The sequence below is a fragment of the Gymnoscopelus braueri genome, assembly GCF_963280865.1.
Source record: "Gymnoscopelus braueri genome assembly, chromosome: 17".
Lineage (NCBI taxonomy): Eukaryota > Metazoa > Chordata > Actinopteri > Myctophiformes > Myctophidae > Gymnoscopelus > Gymnoscopelus braueri.
Genome location: NC_137617.1, coordinates 41,031,259 through 41,044,580, shown reverse-complemented (window position 1 = coordinate 41,044,580; position 13,322 = coordinate 41,031,259). Strand labels below are relative to the sequence as shown.

At 41.2% G+C, this 13,322-nt stretch overlaps 2 protein-coding genes and 1 pseudogene across 5 annotated transcripts in view; 2 read left to right on the top strand and 1 right to left on the bottom strand.

The window, feature by feature from the left end:
* Positions 1-13,322, bottom strand: part of LOC308105145 (neurotrypsin-like) — a 105,757-nt pseudogene that overhangs the window by 26,125 nt on the left and 66,310 nt on the right. The window lies entirely within an intron of this gene.
* On the top strand, positions 322-2,169 carry LOC308104364 (E3 ubiquitin-protein ligase TRIM39-like; the record flags this gene model as incomplete). The annotated part of the gene is made up of 1 exon (XM_080454776.1): positions 322-2,169. One exon carries the CDS (start codon positions 322-324, stop codon positions 1,993-1,995), a length of 1,674 nt encoding a protein of 557 aa, XP_080310902.1. The 3' UTR covers positions 1,996-2,169.
* LOC308104829 (E3 ubiquitin-protein ligase TRIM39-like) lies at positions 4,543-9,811 on the top strand. 3 transcript variants are annotated; one of them, XM_080455381.1, is made up of 3 exons: positions 4,543-4,614; positions 6,009-7,498; positions 8,466-9,811. In XM_080455381.1, exons 2-3 carry the CDS (start codon positions 6,011-6,013, stop codon positions 8,496-8,498), a joined length of 1,521 nt encoding a protein of 506 aa, XP_080311507.1. In that variant the 5' UTR covers positions 4,543-4,614; positions 6,009-6,010; the 3' UTR covers positions 8,499-9,811. The 3 variants fall into 3 exon arrangements, with proteins under 3 accessions (XP_080311507.1, XP_080311506.1, XP_080311505.1); XM_080455380.1 differs by having other exon boundaries at positions 6,009-7,706; XM_080455379.1 differs by having other exon boundaries at positions 6,009-9,811.

Below are 13,322 nucleotides of genomic sequence, written 5' to 3'. Positions count from 1 at the left end.
CTACCCATGCCATACCCTAACTTACATGTTTCCATTAAAAAGGAAACACGTAGATGGAATCAAATAGCATGAATCCTTACCATTTCAAGGGGTCTTTAAAAAGCTTTTTTTTTCTGTTGGCCTGTAGAACCATTAATTTTATCCCCACCAGGAGGCTGGAACAAACTTTGCCGGTCCTGGGTAGGCAACCTGGCCTGGCAGGGATCTGCACTCAGAGGAGCACACATTTCTTGTTTATATACTTTAGCTGTTTAACCCTGTGTAGTGTTAATGTGCAATTATGCCACTGACAACAATGTTTTTTGGTTGCACGTTACAGAAATGGCTACTGCCAGCTCCAGCCTCCTTTGTGAAGATCAGTTCCTGTGTTCCATTTGTCTGGCTGTGTTTGAGGATCCGGTGTCTACTCCATGTGGACATAACTTCTGTAAGGCCTGTATCACAGGCTACTGGGATACAACTGTTATCTATCAGTGCCCGCTTTGCAAGGCAGCCTTTGGGATTAGACCGGATCTCAAAGTCAATACTTTCATCTCAGAGCTCGCTGCCCAGTTCATGAGGTCTGTCAGAGTGACAGACAGCAGCAGCCCAGTCCGACCACTTTCCAAAAATGGAGAGGTAGTCTGTGACGTCTGCTCGGACCCCAAGCTCAACGCTGTCAAGTCCTGTCTGGAGTGTCAGACCTCTTACTGTGGAACTCATCTAGAGCCACATCAGAGGGTCAAAGGTCTGCTGAAACACACGCTGATTGACCCTGTGGAGAACCTGGGAGACAGCATGTGTCAGAAACACAACAGGCTCCTGACGTTGTTCTGTAGAGCCGAGCAGGTCACTCTGTGTGACATCTGCGTTGGGACGCACAGCCAGGCCCACAAGATTGTTCCTGTCCAGCAAGAATGTAGAGAGAAGTGGGCTCAGCTGGGGAAGGCGGAGACCAAAGTGCAAAACATGATCCATGAGAGGCTGCTGAAGGTGCAGGAGTTCAAACGTGAGGTGGAGCAAAGCCAGGAAGACGGTGAAAATGAGATTGCAGGAATTGTGCAGGAATTCTCTGCTCTGATGTTTGCCATTGAAAAAAGTCAGGTTGAGCTCATTGATGCAGCTGATAGAAAGCTAAAAGAAGCAGAGAAACGGGCTCAAGACCATGTTCAAGATCTGGAGAAGGAAATTTTTGAGCTACGGTGTCTGAGTACCCAGCTGAAGGAGCTGCTGGACACCAAGGACAACCTCCACCTCCTTCAGAACTTTCCATCCCACTCCATCCTCCCAAACACTAAGGACTGGTCTGTCATTATGGCCAGCAGCCAGCTTGGAACTGAGCCCCTGCGGGAATCATTACGAAGTAGAATTTCTCATCTGAAAATGACAGTTAATCAGATGAGGCAGGAGATCAAGAAGTTCTGCGATACACTGTTAAGTGATGCTGCTCTAAGGAGGATGCAACGGTATGCAGTGGACGTTGTTCTCGATCCTTCAACAGCACAGCGAAACCTTGTCTTGTCTGATGATGGGAAACAAGTGAGCTATGGTACCAAAATACAAAGGCTCCTTACAAATGGAATAATGTTTTCCAATAGTTTTTCTGTTCTGGGAACTATGGGCTTCTCTTCAGGGAAGTTCTACTTTGAGGTATATGTGGGAACGAAGATGGAGTGGTGTATAGGTGTGGCCACTGAGTCTATTAACAGGAGAGAGGCAGTTCCTCGGCATCCTGACAGTGGACTCTGGGCTTTATTGTTTATCCTTGATAAGCATGAAGCCTTCAGTATCCCTGACAACCCAGTCTACCGGAGGAAGGTGGAGAAGGTTGGGGTGTTTGTGGATAATGAAGAAGGCTTCATCTCATTCTATGACGTGGAGGCCAGATGCCTCATTTATTCTTTCACTGGCTGCCACTTAACTGAGAAAATCTACCCGTACTTTAATCCCGGTGACAATGAATATGGAGCCAACCTAGCACCATTGGTCATCACTGCTGTCAGTTATACTGAGTGATTGGTGGGTGAATGAGGTAACATGCCTCATTATCATCATCATGAATTAAAAGCATTTAATCTAAAAGAGCTATTGCTTTTTAGCATTAATACGTTGATGATTACTATATTTTTTGTGTTGTTCCATCCACAATTTATGATCAAAGCTTGGATGAAAAAAATGTAATAAGGCTTAAAGGGATATTTCACTTTAAAAAAAAACGTTTGGTCATTTTATCATCTACTCAGGTCTTTGTGAGCCCCTCAGACAGTTTTTAAGTTGCTCGATTCAGTATTTATATATTTGATATTAATTTTATCAGACGCGCCCCCTTCCTATACAAACCCATTGTAACTTCAAACTCCATTTTAACCATGTTAGATTCATCAAAAACACCCGTCCTTCGTTCTGGTGACTCACCCTGCCCTCCTAATGCGTGAGGGGCCGTGTTTTTCCGATTATTCTTTTCATTTATTTTTTTATGCTATTTATTTTTTAATTTACCTTTTTTTTTTTTTTTATAAATGAAAAAAGTAATTGACAAAACACGGCCCCCTCATGCATTAGGAGGGCAGGGTGAGTCACCAGAACCAAGGACGGATGTTTTTGATGAATCTAACAGGTTAAAATGGAGTTTGAAGTTACGTTTGTATAGGAAGGGGGCGTGTCTGATAAAATGAATATCAAATGTCTAAATACTGAATCGTGCAACTTAAAAACTGTCTGGGGGGCTCACAAAGACCTGAGTAGACGATAAAATGACAAAGTTTTTTTGAAAGTGAAATATCCCTTTAAGGGGACACTAACCTAAATGTCTTCAGAAAACGTTAATTGTTTGAGTTGAGTGTTCATAGTGCATCAGGGGGGAATACATCAACGTTAGTTTAATCAAATCTGTATGCTTGGTAGAGAATGTAATACAATATAACTAGTACATCTGCAGTGGTTGGAGGTCGTCTCCCTACGCTTCCAGCCTGAAGCTCTCCTGTCCAAATACAGATGCCTCATTGGAAGAGCGGTAGAAATGTGGTATCTCATGTCAGGTTCGAATCCCAGGTAGCACATGGATCAAATACACAACAATAGCCTACTGTATAATGCACACATTTTTGTTTTTGAGTTTACCTTGTGCATATGTAGCTATGCACACTTTGCATGATGTGCAAAGTGTTTCAAGTCATTTGAGGTGAGCAAAAGGGGTTATATAAAAGTAATGACACTGATGTCAGGTGAATGATATGAAGGTGTTGAGGGTACTGTACCTGCATTGAATGCTCTAGTCTATTTGATTTCTACCTACTGTACCGGCTAGCAAGCTGATGCTGCATGTGTGCATTGTAGTTCTCTGCTGTATGTTTAATACAGTCAAAAATAACACAAAGCCTCAATACTCTTTATTTTATATGGACTTTCAGTGAGCCTTTAACGTTGTCATGTGATTGGCCAAAGACTGATGCTCTCAGATGAAACACAGAATAACTTAGTGTTAATGTAAGCTCATACGATATGAAATATCAATCTATGTTAATGTGATTTCTTTTTATTAACTCAGACTTATGTCCATTCAATTTGATCATTTGTTTATTTTTATTTTCATCAAGATTTTCTTTTAGATCATGTCTCATTCTGCAAGTACAGTCTGACCATTTAGCCAATCTGACTAGTCATTTTACTATGTATGATGGTGTCACGGAATGTTTTACTGTATTTCTAACACAATGTAAATAAACCAGCTTAGATTTAAGATCTCAGATTTCTTTTCTTTTTTTCCCTGGTTAGTTTTCTTAACGTTTTCATTTAGTTTCTTGAGTTTTTACTCAAATCAGCTTCTCATGGTGTATCTCAGACACAATGGGTAGCCTACTCATCATAAGCAGCCCTGAAGCAACACACATCCTGCTGTTTGACTCCAGCCAGCACTCATCATCCTTAACACAACACTCTCCTCATTGCCACGACAACCACACTCTGCCTATTGCCATGGGAACGCACAGTCTCCCATCAGCAACAATGAGTATTTGGCACTGTTAACACTTAGATCCAAGCTGGGTGGGGGGGGGCACTATACACACACACACACACACACACACACACACACACACACACACACACACACACACACACACACACACACACACACACACACACACACACACACACACACACACACACACACACACACGCCTCACTGGTTCCAATCTGGAAGTAATCTGGAAGTAGAGAGAAAGTAGATTGCACGAGCAGCCAGAGAACAGGAGGGAGGGACACCATGGTGTCGCGTGCCAAAATCCGTAGATGGGCTGTTTTCAGCATGCCACACCATGGTACAACAAAGTATAAAACATGCTTTAAGGATTCATATAATGAAAACAGCTTGAAGTAACAGTGAACCTGATCAATCTAAAAGACTCATTCACAACATGCAAGGTCATTAGAGTTCGAGCCATAAAAACATGCTTATACAAATGCATTGAAGACACTGTCTCTTTAAGAGCATGAACCCACATTTGAGCATGTTGGACTGGTTGGATCAGAGACAGATATGTGGGTTGACTGCAGAGGGCGGAAATAAAAGTGAAAGTAAAGTTGACAGTCACAAGTCACAGTAAAGTCTCTGACCGTGTTGTTCCCTGAGAAGAGGTAAGAGATCGCTTTTGACATGTATTTGTATTTTGTGAGCTATTAACCCCTAAAAGGTATATTTTTATGGTTTACAAAAGATTTCACATGTTTATGTATATGTAGCAAAGAAGTGCTTTCACCTACTGTATTACTCTGAAAGACTGCCAAGCAGAACATTCTGGAAAACCTGCATTTTTCTCATTTGTCTTGTTTGCTTCACTATAAAATAGTTTGTCACAATGTCATAGTTTGCGGGTCATGGTGTCATACTGTAGTTTACAGGTTTCTCACGGTATCATAGTTTGCGGGTTCTGGGGTCTGGGTAGTATAGTCAGAGCTGGATCCCTGAACGGGCCTTTTGGCCCATGGGCACAAAGGTCTGGGGGGCGACTACCTGGAGCCTAGAGCAATAAGCCCAGGGGCGGATTAACCCTTCGTGATGACTTGGACCCGGTTTCGTGCCCCCCAGGACCGTCTTGTCAGCAGGGGGGGGGGGGTAGAAGTGCGGAAAAAATGACGCTTCACCGGTGTGTTGCACTGTTGTATTGCTCCTTTAGCAACCGCTGCTTCTAAATGTCACAGTTTTTCGCCGTTTTTTCACGCCGTTTGGTGCCCACCCCCCCCCCCCCCCCAAGGTTAAAGCCCGTTGGATAAACTTTTTGGCCAATTAAATGCTTTTATACAAATGTTATACCCTGCCCCAATTGCAATCAATTCTGCCAGATTCCGACTGCAGAGGGTGAGAGCAATCTGTGGAAACATACGATACAATGACAGGAATTTTCTCTGGTCACCAGGCTGCAGCACTGTGTAGTAGTATAGGCTACGAGGAAAAGTAGGCAGCCAAAACTTAAGTGTTATCTTTCTTTTGTATTGGAATCACCTCTGTTTGAAGTTACAACTAGGTGTGAGATCTCCTTAGGTTAAGGCAAAGAGTAGGTTAATAAACAACTTTTTATGTTCTGGTTTTGCTACCTTAGCTTGATATGGCGACCCAATGTCAGCTATAAGGCACATTTTTTCTCTTTTCTTTTTTTTTGTTCTGTTGGCTACTGTAAACCCCAATCAATCTAGGAGACATGTCTTACCCATGCCATACCCTAACCTACGTGTTTCCTTTAAAAAGGAAAGACGTAGATGGAATCAAATAGCATGAATCCTAGCCATTTCATGGGGTCTTTAAAAAGTGTTTTTTTCAGTATTCTTTTTCTTCCTGTAGAACCATTCATTTTATCCCCACCAGGAGGTGGAACAAACTTTTCAAGGTCCTGGGTAGGCAACCTGGCCTGGCGAGGATCTGCGCTCAGAGGAGCGCACATTTCTTGTTTATATACTTTAGCTGTTTGACCCTGTGTAGTGTTAATGTGCAATTATGCCCCTGACAACAATGTTTTTTTGGTTGCATGTTACAGAAATGGCTACTTCCAGCTCCAGCCCCCTTTGTGAAGATCAGTTCCTGTGTTCTATTTGTCTGGCTGTGTTTGAGGATCCAGTGTCTACTCCATGTGGACATAACTTCTGTAAGGCCTGTATCACAGGCTACTGGGATACCACTGATATCTATCAGTGCCCGCTTTGCAAGACAGCCTTTGGGATTAGACCGGATCTCAAAGTCAATACTTTCATCTCAGAGCTCGCTGCCCAGTTCATGAGGTCTGTCAGAGTGACAGAGAGCAGCAGCCCAGCCCAAACACTTTCCAAATCTGGAGAGGTAGTCTGTGACATCTGCACGGACCCCAAGCTCAACACCATCAAGTCCTGTCTGGAGTGTCAGACCTCTTACTGTGGAACTCATCTAGAGCCACATCAGAGGGTCAAAGGTCTGCAGAGACACACACTGATTGACCCTGTGGAGAACCTGGGAGACAGCATGTGTCAGAAACACAACAGACTCCTGACCTTGTTCTGTAGAGCCGAGCAGGTCACTCTGTGTGACATCTGCGTTGGGACTCACAGCCAGGCCCACAAGATCGTTCCTGTCCAGCAAGAATGTCAAGAGAAATGGGCTCAGCTGGGGAAGATGGAGACCAAAGTGCAATGCATGATCCATGAGAGACTGCAAAAGGTGCAGGAGTTCAAACGCGAGGTGGAGCAAAGCCAGGAAGACGGTGAAAATGAGATTGCAGGAATTGTGCAGGAATTCTCCACTCTGATGTCTGCCATTGAAAAAAGTCAGGTTGAGCTCATTGATGCAGTTGATAAAAAGCAAAAAGAAGCAGAGAAACGGGCTCAAGACCATGTTCAAGATCTGGAGAAGGAAATGTCTGAGCTACAGAGTCTGAGTACCCAGCTGAAGGAGCAGTTGGACATCAAGGACAACCTCCACCTCCTTCAGAACTTTCCATCCAACTCCATCCTCCCAAACACTAAGGACTGGTCTGTCATTATGGCCAGCAGCCAGCTTGGAACTGAGCCCATGCGGGAATCTTTAAGAAGAATAATTTCTCATCTGAAAATGACAGTTAATCAGATGAGTAAGCAGATGAAGAAGTTCTGCGATACACAGATGTTAAGTGATGCTGCTCTAAGGAGGATGCAACAGTATGCAGTGGACGTTGTTCTCGATCCATCAACAGCACAGCGAAAGCTTGTCTTGTCTAATGACGGGAAACAAGTGAGCTACAGTACCACAGCACAAAGGCTCCTGACAAGTGAAAGGATGTTTTTAAAAAAATTAGCGGTTTTGGGAACAACAGGCTTCTCTTCTGGGAAGTTCTACTTTGAGGTGTACGTAGCAAAGAAGAAGGAATGGACTATAGGAGTGGCCACAGAGTCTATTAACAGGAGAGAGAAACTTCCTCGGCATCCTGACAGTGGACTCTGGGCTTTAATGTTCAACCTTGATAGATATGAAGCCTCCAGTCTCCCTGAAGTCCAAGTGAACTGGAGGAAGGTGGAGAAGGTTGGGGTGTTTGTGGATTATGAAGAAGGCGTCGTTTCATTCTATGACGTGGAGGCCAGATGCCTTATTTATTCTTTCACTGGCTGCCACTTCACTGAGAGAATCTACCCGTACTTTAATCCCTGTAACAATCAATATGTAGACAATAACCTAGCACCATTGGTCATCACTGCTGTCAGTCATACTGAGTGATTGGTGGGCGAATGAGGTAACAGGCCTCATTAAAAGCATTTAATCTAAAACAGCTATTGCTTTTTTGCATTAATGAGTTCATGATTACTATATATTTTTGTGTTTTTCCATCCAAAATCTTTGATCAAAGCTTGGATGAAAAAAAATATATAATAAGGCTGAAGGGGACACTAACCTATAAATGTCTTAAGAAAACATTAATTGTTTGAGTTGAGTGTTCATCAGGGGGGAATAAATCAACGTTAGTTTAATCAATCTGCACGCTTGGTAGAGTATGTTAATACAATATAACTAATACATCTGCAGTGATTGGAGGTTGTATATGCTTCCATTGAGAAATGTACACCCCAGTGTCGGAGAGGATAGCTACTGGCTGACAAGTAGTACAGCCTGAAGCTCAGAGAGCAGAATCTTCCTAGAATAGAATGAATCACAACAAAAAAAAACTGAAAAATCAATCTATGTTAATGTGATTTATTTGTTTTATTCACTTTTTTGTTTTATTCACTTTTTTTGTTTCATTAACACATTTCTATTTTCATCAAGATTTTCTTTTAGATCATGTCTCATTCTGCAAGTACAGTCTGACCATTTAGCCAATCTGACTAGGCATTTAATATGTATAATGGTGTCACGGAATGTTTTACTGTATTTCTAACACAATGTAAATAAACCAGCTTAGATTTAAAAACTCAGAACTCAGATTTCTTTTTTTCATTTTTCTTTTTAAATCTTAATGTTTTCATGTACTTTCTTGTTTTTTTTCTCAAATCAGCTTCTCATGGTGTATCTCAGACACAATGGGTGAGTCTACTCATCATAAGCAGCCCTGAAGCAACACACATCAAGCTGTTTGACTCCAGCCAGCACTCATCAACACAACACTCTCCTCATTGCCACGACAACCACACTCATGCCTTTTGCCATGGGAACGCACAGTCTCCCATCAATAACAATGAGTATTTGGCACGGTTAACACTTAGATTCAAGCTGGGGGGGCACACTTTATACACACACACACACACACACACACACACACACACACACACACACACACACACACACACACACACACACACACACACACACACACACACACAGGCCTCACTGGTTTCCAATCGGGAAGATGAGAGAAAGTAGATTGCACGAGCACCCAAAGAACAGGAGGGAGAAAAGTAATGCCTAATCTATGCTCTGTCACACCATGGTGTCGTGTGCCAAAATCTGTAAGTTCAACACGCCCCACCCGCAGTACTGAAAACGGTTCTCAGCACGCCACACCATGGTACAACAAAGTATTAAACAATGAGAACATTTGCTGATCTATACAGCTAGAGGTAACAGTGAACCCGATAAATTTAACCCATTTAGGGCAGGAATCCCTATTTGTAACGATACCTTTCAAGATGGGAACCCCTTTTGGGGTTGTTGTTGCTATATAGTATATACAGTATATAGCGACGTACACTTTTTGCAATTTTTGAATAAATATTTGTTTTTCGGAAAACCTAAGTCAGGATTTAGAAGGCGTTTTTATAATCGGCCTCAGGTCTAAATGGGTTAAGAGGCTCATTACAACCTGCCAAAGTCATTAGAACCTTTTCTAGACCTTTTTCACCAGCCATACATATTGACATACTGTACTGTACAGTTGTTATGTAATGTTACTTCCTACAATGACACTAATTAAAGCTCTTTTCCATTTAGTGTAGCAGTACGTCTCTCCAGTAAGCCAACATTAAAGGAGTAGTTCACCCAAAAACGTACTTATTTTTTATCAATTACACACCCCATGAAGCCTTGAATTTTTGTCGCATTCCTGAGCCAATAATTTGATGACCGGGTCATTGGTCAAACTCTGTAGGAGACTCAATCCTACTCAAAGCATCTCCTACCGTCGGTCTGTCCATTTACACTCTGCAGATCTCACAGACTACTACAGCACTGAACCAAAGTTAATTAGTGCACTGTGCTCCCTCTGGTGCCCAAGGAAGGAACTTTTTGGAACATTTTTTGGACTGTCTGATTGTTTCACATCTTTGTGATGTCATGTATAACACTAAACATTTTGTAATGTGTATTTACATTATGTGGTTTATTAAACCAGGCTCATTGAATCTTGTTTGTCGTATTAGTATTATTCATTATTGTTTGTTGCCAAAATTCAGTAGCCCCTGCTCTAAAAAAGCCAGCCCCCCCATAGCCCCCCTAGTCACAATTCTCTGGAGCCGTCACTGCCTACCGGAGACTCCACCGGTCATCAAGTTATTGGCTTAGGAATGCAACGAAATCAAAAGAATCTCTGTGAATTCAAGGTATCATGGGGTGTGTAATTGATAGAAAATAAGTATTTTTGGGGGTGAACTACTCATTTAATAATAGCAGCCCCTTGACTGTTTGAGAAACACCTGTGATTGAAGTAACATTCACAACTATATGGCTGCACGTTTTAAAGGCATATTAGAGCCACAATAACAGGATTATAGACCAAGGTATTGATAATGCTTCTGTCTCTTAACATTATGTCGGACTGAAAGGAAGGAAATGAAAGTGAAAAGTTGACAATCACGACACGATCGAGGCACAATCTGTGTAGGCTAGACGCAAGAAGAGGTAAGAGATCAGGGGCGTCCTTAGGGATCAGGAGGCCCTAGGCAAACCCCAGTTAAAGGGGTATTTACTCGCGACCCTTAAAAACACAATACCTTATACAATACAAGGCAAATACAAAATCTTTACCATAAATGTCATATAGCTTAGCTAGCAAACATGTCTGGGGGAAATACATTAGCATGTCAACTGAAACTACAGCTGATTGAGGCTCTGACTGAGGCTAATCACAATGTCATTATCATATGTGGCCAATCGACACTGTCATAATATGAATAGCCTAATTTAAATCTAATAGCAAACAGATGACAATGTCAGCTGATGACAATGACCTCACTCAAGGCTCAAGGTTCAAGGTTGTGCTTTATTGTTACATCTTGTGTACAGAGGCACATAAGAGTCCAACTTATTGTTGTTCGGCTTCCTTCAGACAATGCAGCAGCATAGGTAATAATAATAACAATAATAATAATAATAAAACCGTAACTAAAAAGATTTAAAAAAAATAAATTAAAAAAAGAAAGAGAGAGAGAGAGAGTGCAAAAAAAACAAAAAAAAAGGTTTTATCTCATTTTGGAGGTTTGCAGTGCAAAACAGGCCTACAGTACTTTGCTCAGCACCTATAGATGTTGCTGCTGTTTTGTTTGATTTGATTTTTGTATTGTTTATCATCTATTTTGACTTTTGCTGTATTGTACAGCACTTTGAGCTGCATTTTAATGTATGAAAAGTGATAAATAAAAGCTCATTATCATTACTTTGAAATCAACTCCCCGTTGATTCTCTGTGCTCAACAGCCTTGGAGATTAGAGCCAATGGGCTGAATTCATTCCGGTCTTGGGGATTATTTATTTTAGGAGCAGGTCCAATCTCAAGGTATTACAGTATTTCCACAGTGTAAATACCTGACATTTTGAGTGGGAGTGATTGAATATGATTTAATATAAAATACCAGAGGCCTTATTCAGAGGAGAGAAAGCAAGTCGACTTCCTGTGAAGTCCTGCAAACAAACACAGAAGAGAAGACGTATCAGGCCTCAACGTTAAATAATAAAGTTTAACCACATTAAACCTGTTGTCCCTAGTTTGGGCATGTCATTAAAAAAAATAGCAGACCTTCAAGCTTGTGAGCTTGTAGATTGGCTATTTTCCAATAGCCACTGTATAAAATGGGGCTTAAGTTGGGCTTAAGTGAAACTCCCAGACAACAGCTTATTTAACCTCTGATGATACCAATATGTTTAGCTGAGCTTCTGGGGATGTCCACACTTTTAAAGCAGCATGTAATCTTCCTCTTCTACCCCGGATTTGAACCCGGTTTCCTGTGCAAGCTGCGCTGACATTTTTACCTTTGAGCTAATAGAGCCTACCTGCTTGCTCAGGGGATAAATTGAATCTTGACCATCAGGTCAAAATTCGTGTCAGACCCTGTGTCTAGGTGAGACATGACCTTTGACACCATCTAAATGTCTCAAAAGTTACATACTGGAGTGAGGCTTTAAGCTCAGTGATTGTTCAAATTGAACCTTTTCTGGTTGTATTTCTGTGGAAGATTCTTACTGTAACAGTGTTTACTCTCATATCTCCACCTCCTCCATGCCAGTGGTTGGATTAATTCAAGGGACCCCAATGGAAACAAGCCATATAGTGCTTTCTTGGGTTTAAAATCCTCTGAACAGACAGACCTTGTATTTAACTGTACTTCGTCTTTGCAAACTGTTAATAAAGTATTCAATCAATCAATTGTCCTTTTGTCTGGTGCTATCAGCCGTGGTGTAAAGTAACTAAGTACATTTACTCAAGTACTGTACTTGAGTACAATTTTGAGGTACTTCTACTTTACTGGAGTATTTCCAAATTTCTATACTTTTACTTCTTCCACTACTTCTCAGAGACAAATATTGCACTTTTACTCCACTACAATTATTTGAAAACTAAAGTTACTAGTTACTTTGGAAATGTTGATTATTATTACAAAACATGGGCTACATGAACCACTTCAGCTCTAATTAAACTTTGGAAAATGAAAAAAAATTGAAAATAGCCGATCTAGAAGCTCACAACGTGTCGCATCGCGATGCACTGTGAGCTTGTAGATCTGATACTAGTAGTGGAGTAAATATTTAATATGAATAGTGAAATAATGAAAAATAAGTGCACAATTCACTTTGGCATACTGAAATAGTATGTTGGTCACTTATTGTCAGTGATGGGATTATCCACCCCACCCATGCTGATTGCATCAGGGTAGATGGGTAGATTGAGGACACTCCCATGAGATGCGTTCATCACCTTTGTCCCATCCCCTATATAAAGAGATGTGTGCATTCAGGTTCTGTTAAACCCTGAGGAAGGAACCCCTGAGGAACCCCAAACCCTGAGGAATACTATATTGTCAAAACGTTGGTTTCCTACTTTTTAATACATTTTTGCATCGTGGCTAAGAGCTGTGTCTCTGCAGATCTTTGATCATCCTTTTCAACTTTATAAGCTGTCAGGTTTGTACATTTTGATTATTATTACAAAACATGCATTAACCACTTCAGCCCTATACATATATATTTTGGCGATTTGAAAATAGCAGATCTACAAGCTCATAATGCATCGCGATGCGACTCATTGTGAGCTTGTAGATTGGGCTTGGCTATTTTCGGTTACATTCTGCACAATGAGTATTTTTACTTTTGGTACTTTAAGTATATTTTGATGCTGATACTTTTGTACTTTTACTCAAGTACATTTTGAATACAGGACTTCTACTTGTAACAGAGTACAGTATATCTACATTGCAGTATTGATACTTTTACTAAAGTAAAACATGTGAGTACTTCGTCCATCACTGTAGGTGAGGGTGAGATGGGTGAGGGTGTATTGTGAGTGATGCAGTGAGGCCGCAATCTACCATGAGTCAAACGTTCATTTGAAAAAAAACTAATATTTGTAATGTGTCTCTCTTCTGACTGTTATGTGAAAGCTTAGTAGATCTTTGCTTTTTAACTACGCGTTGCGTCTTGCAGTTCTG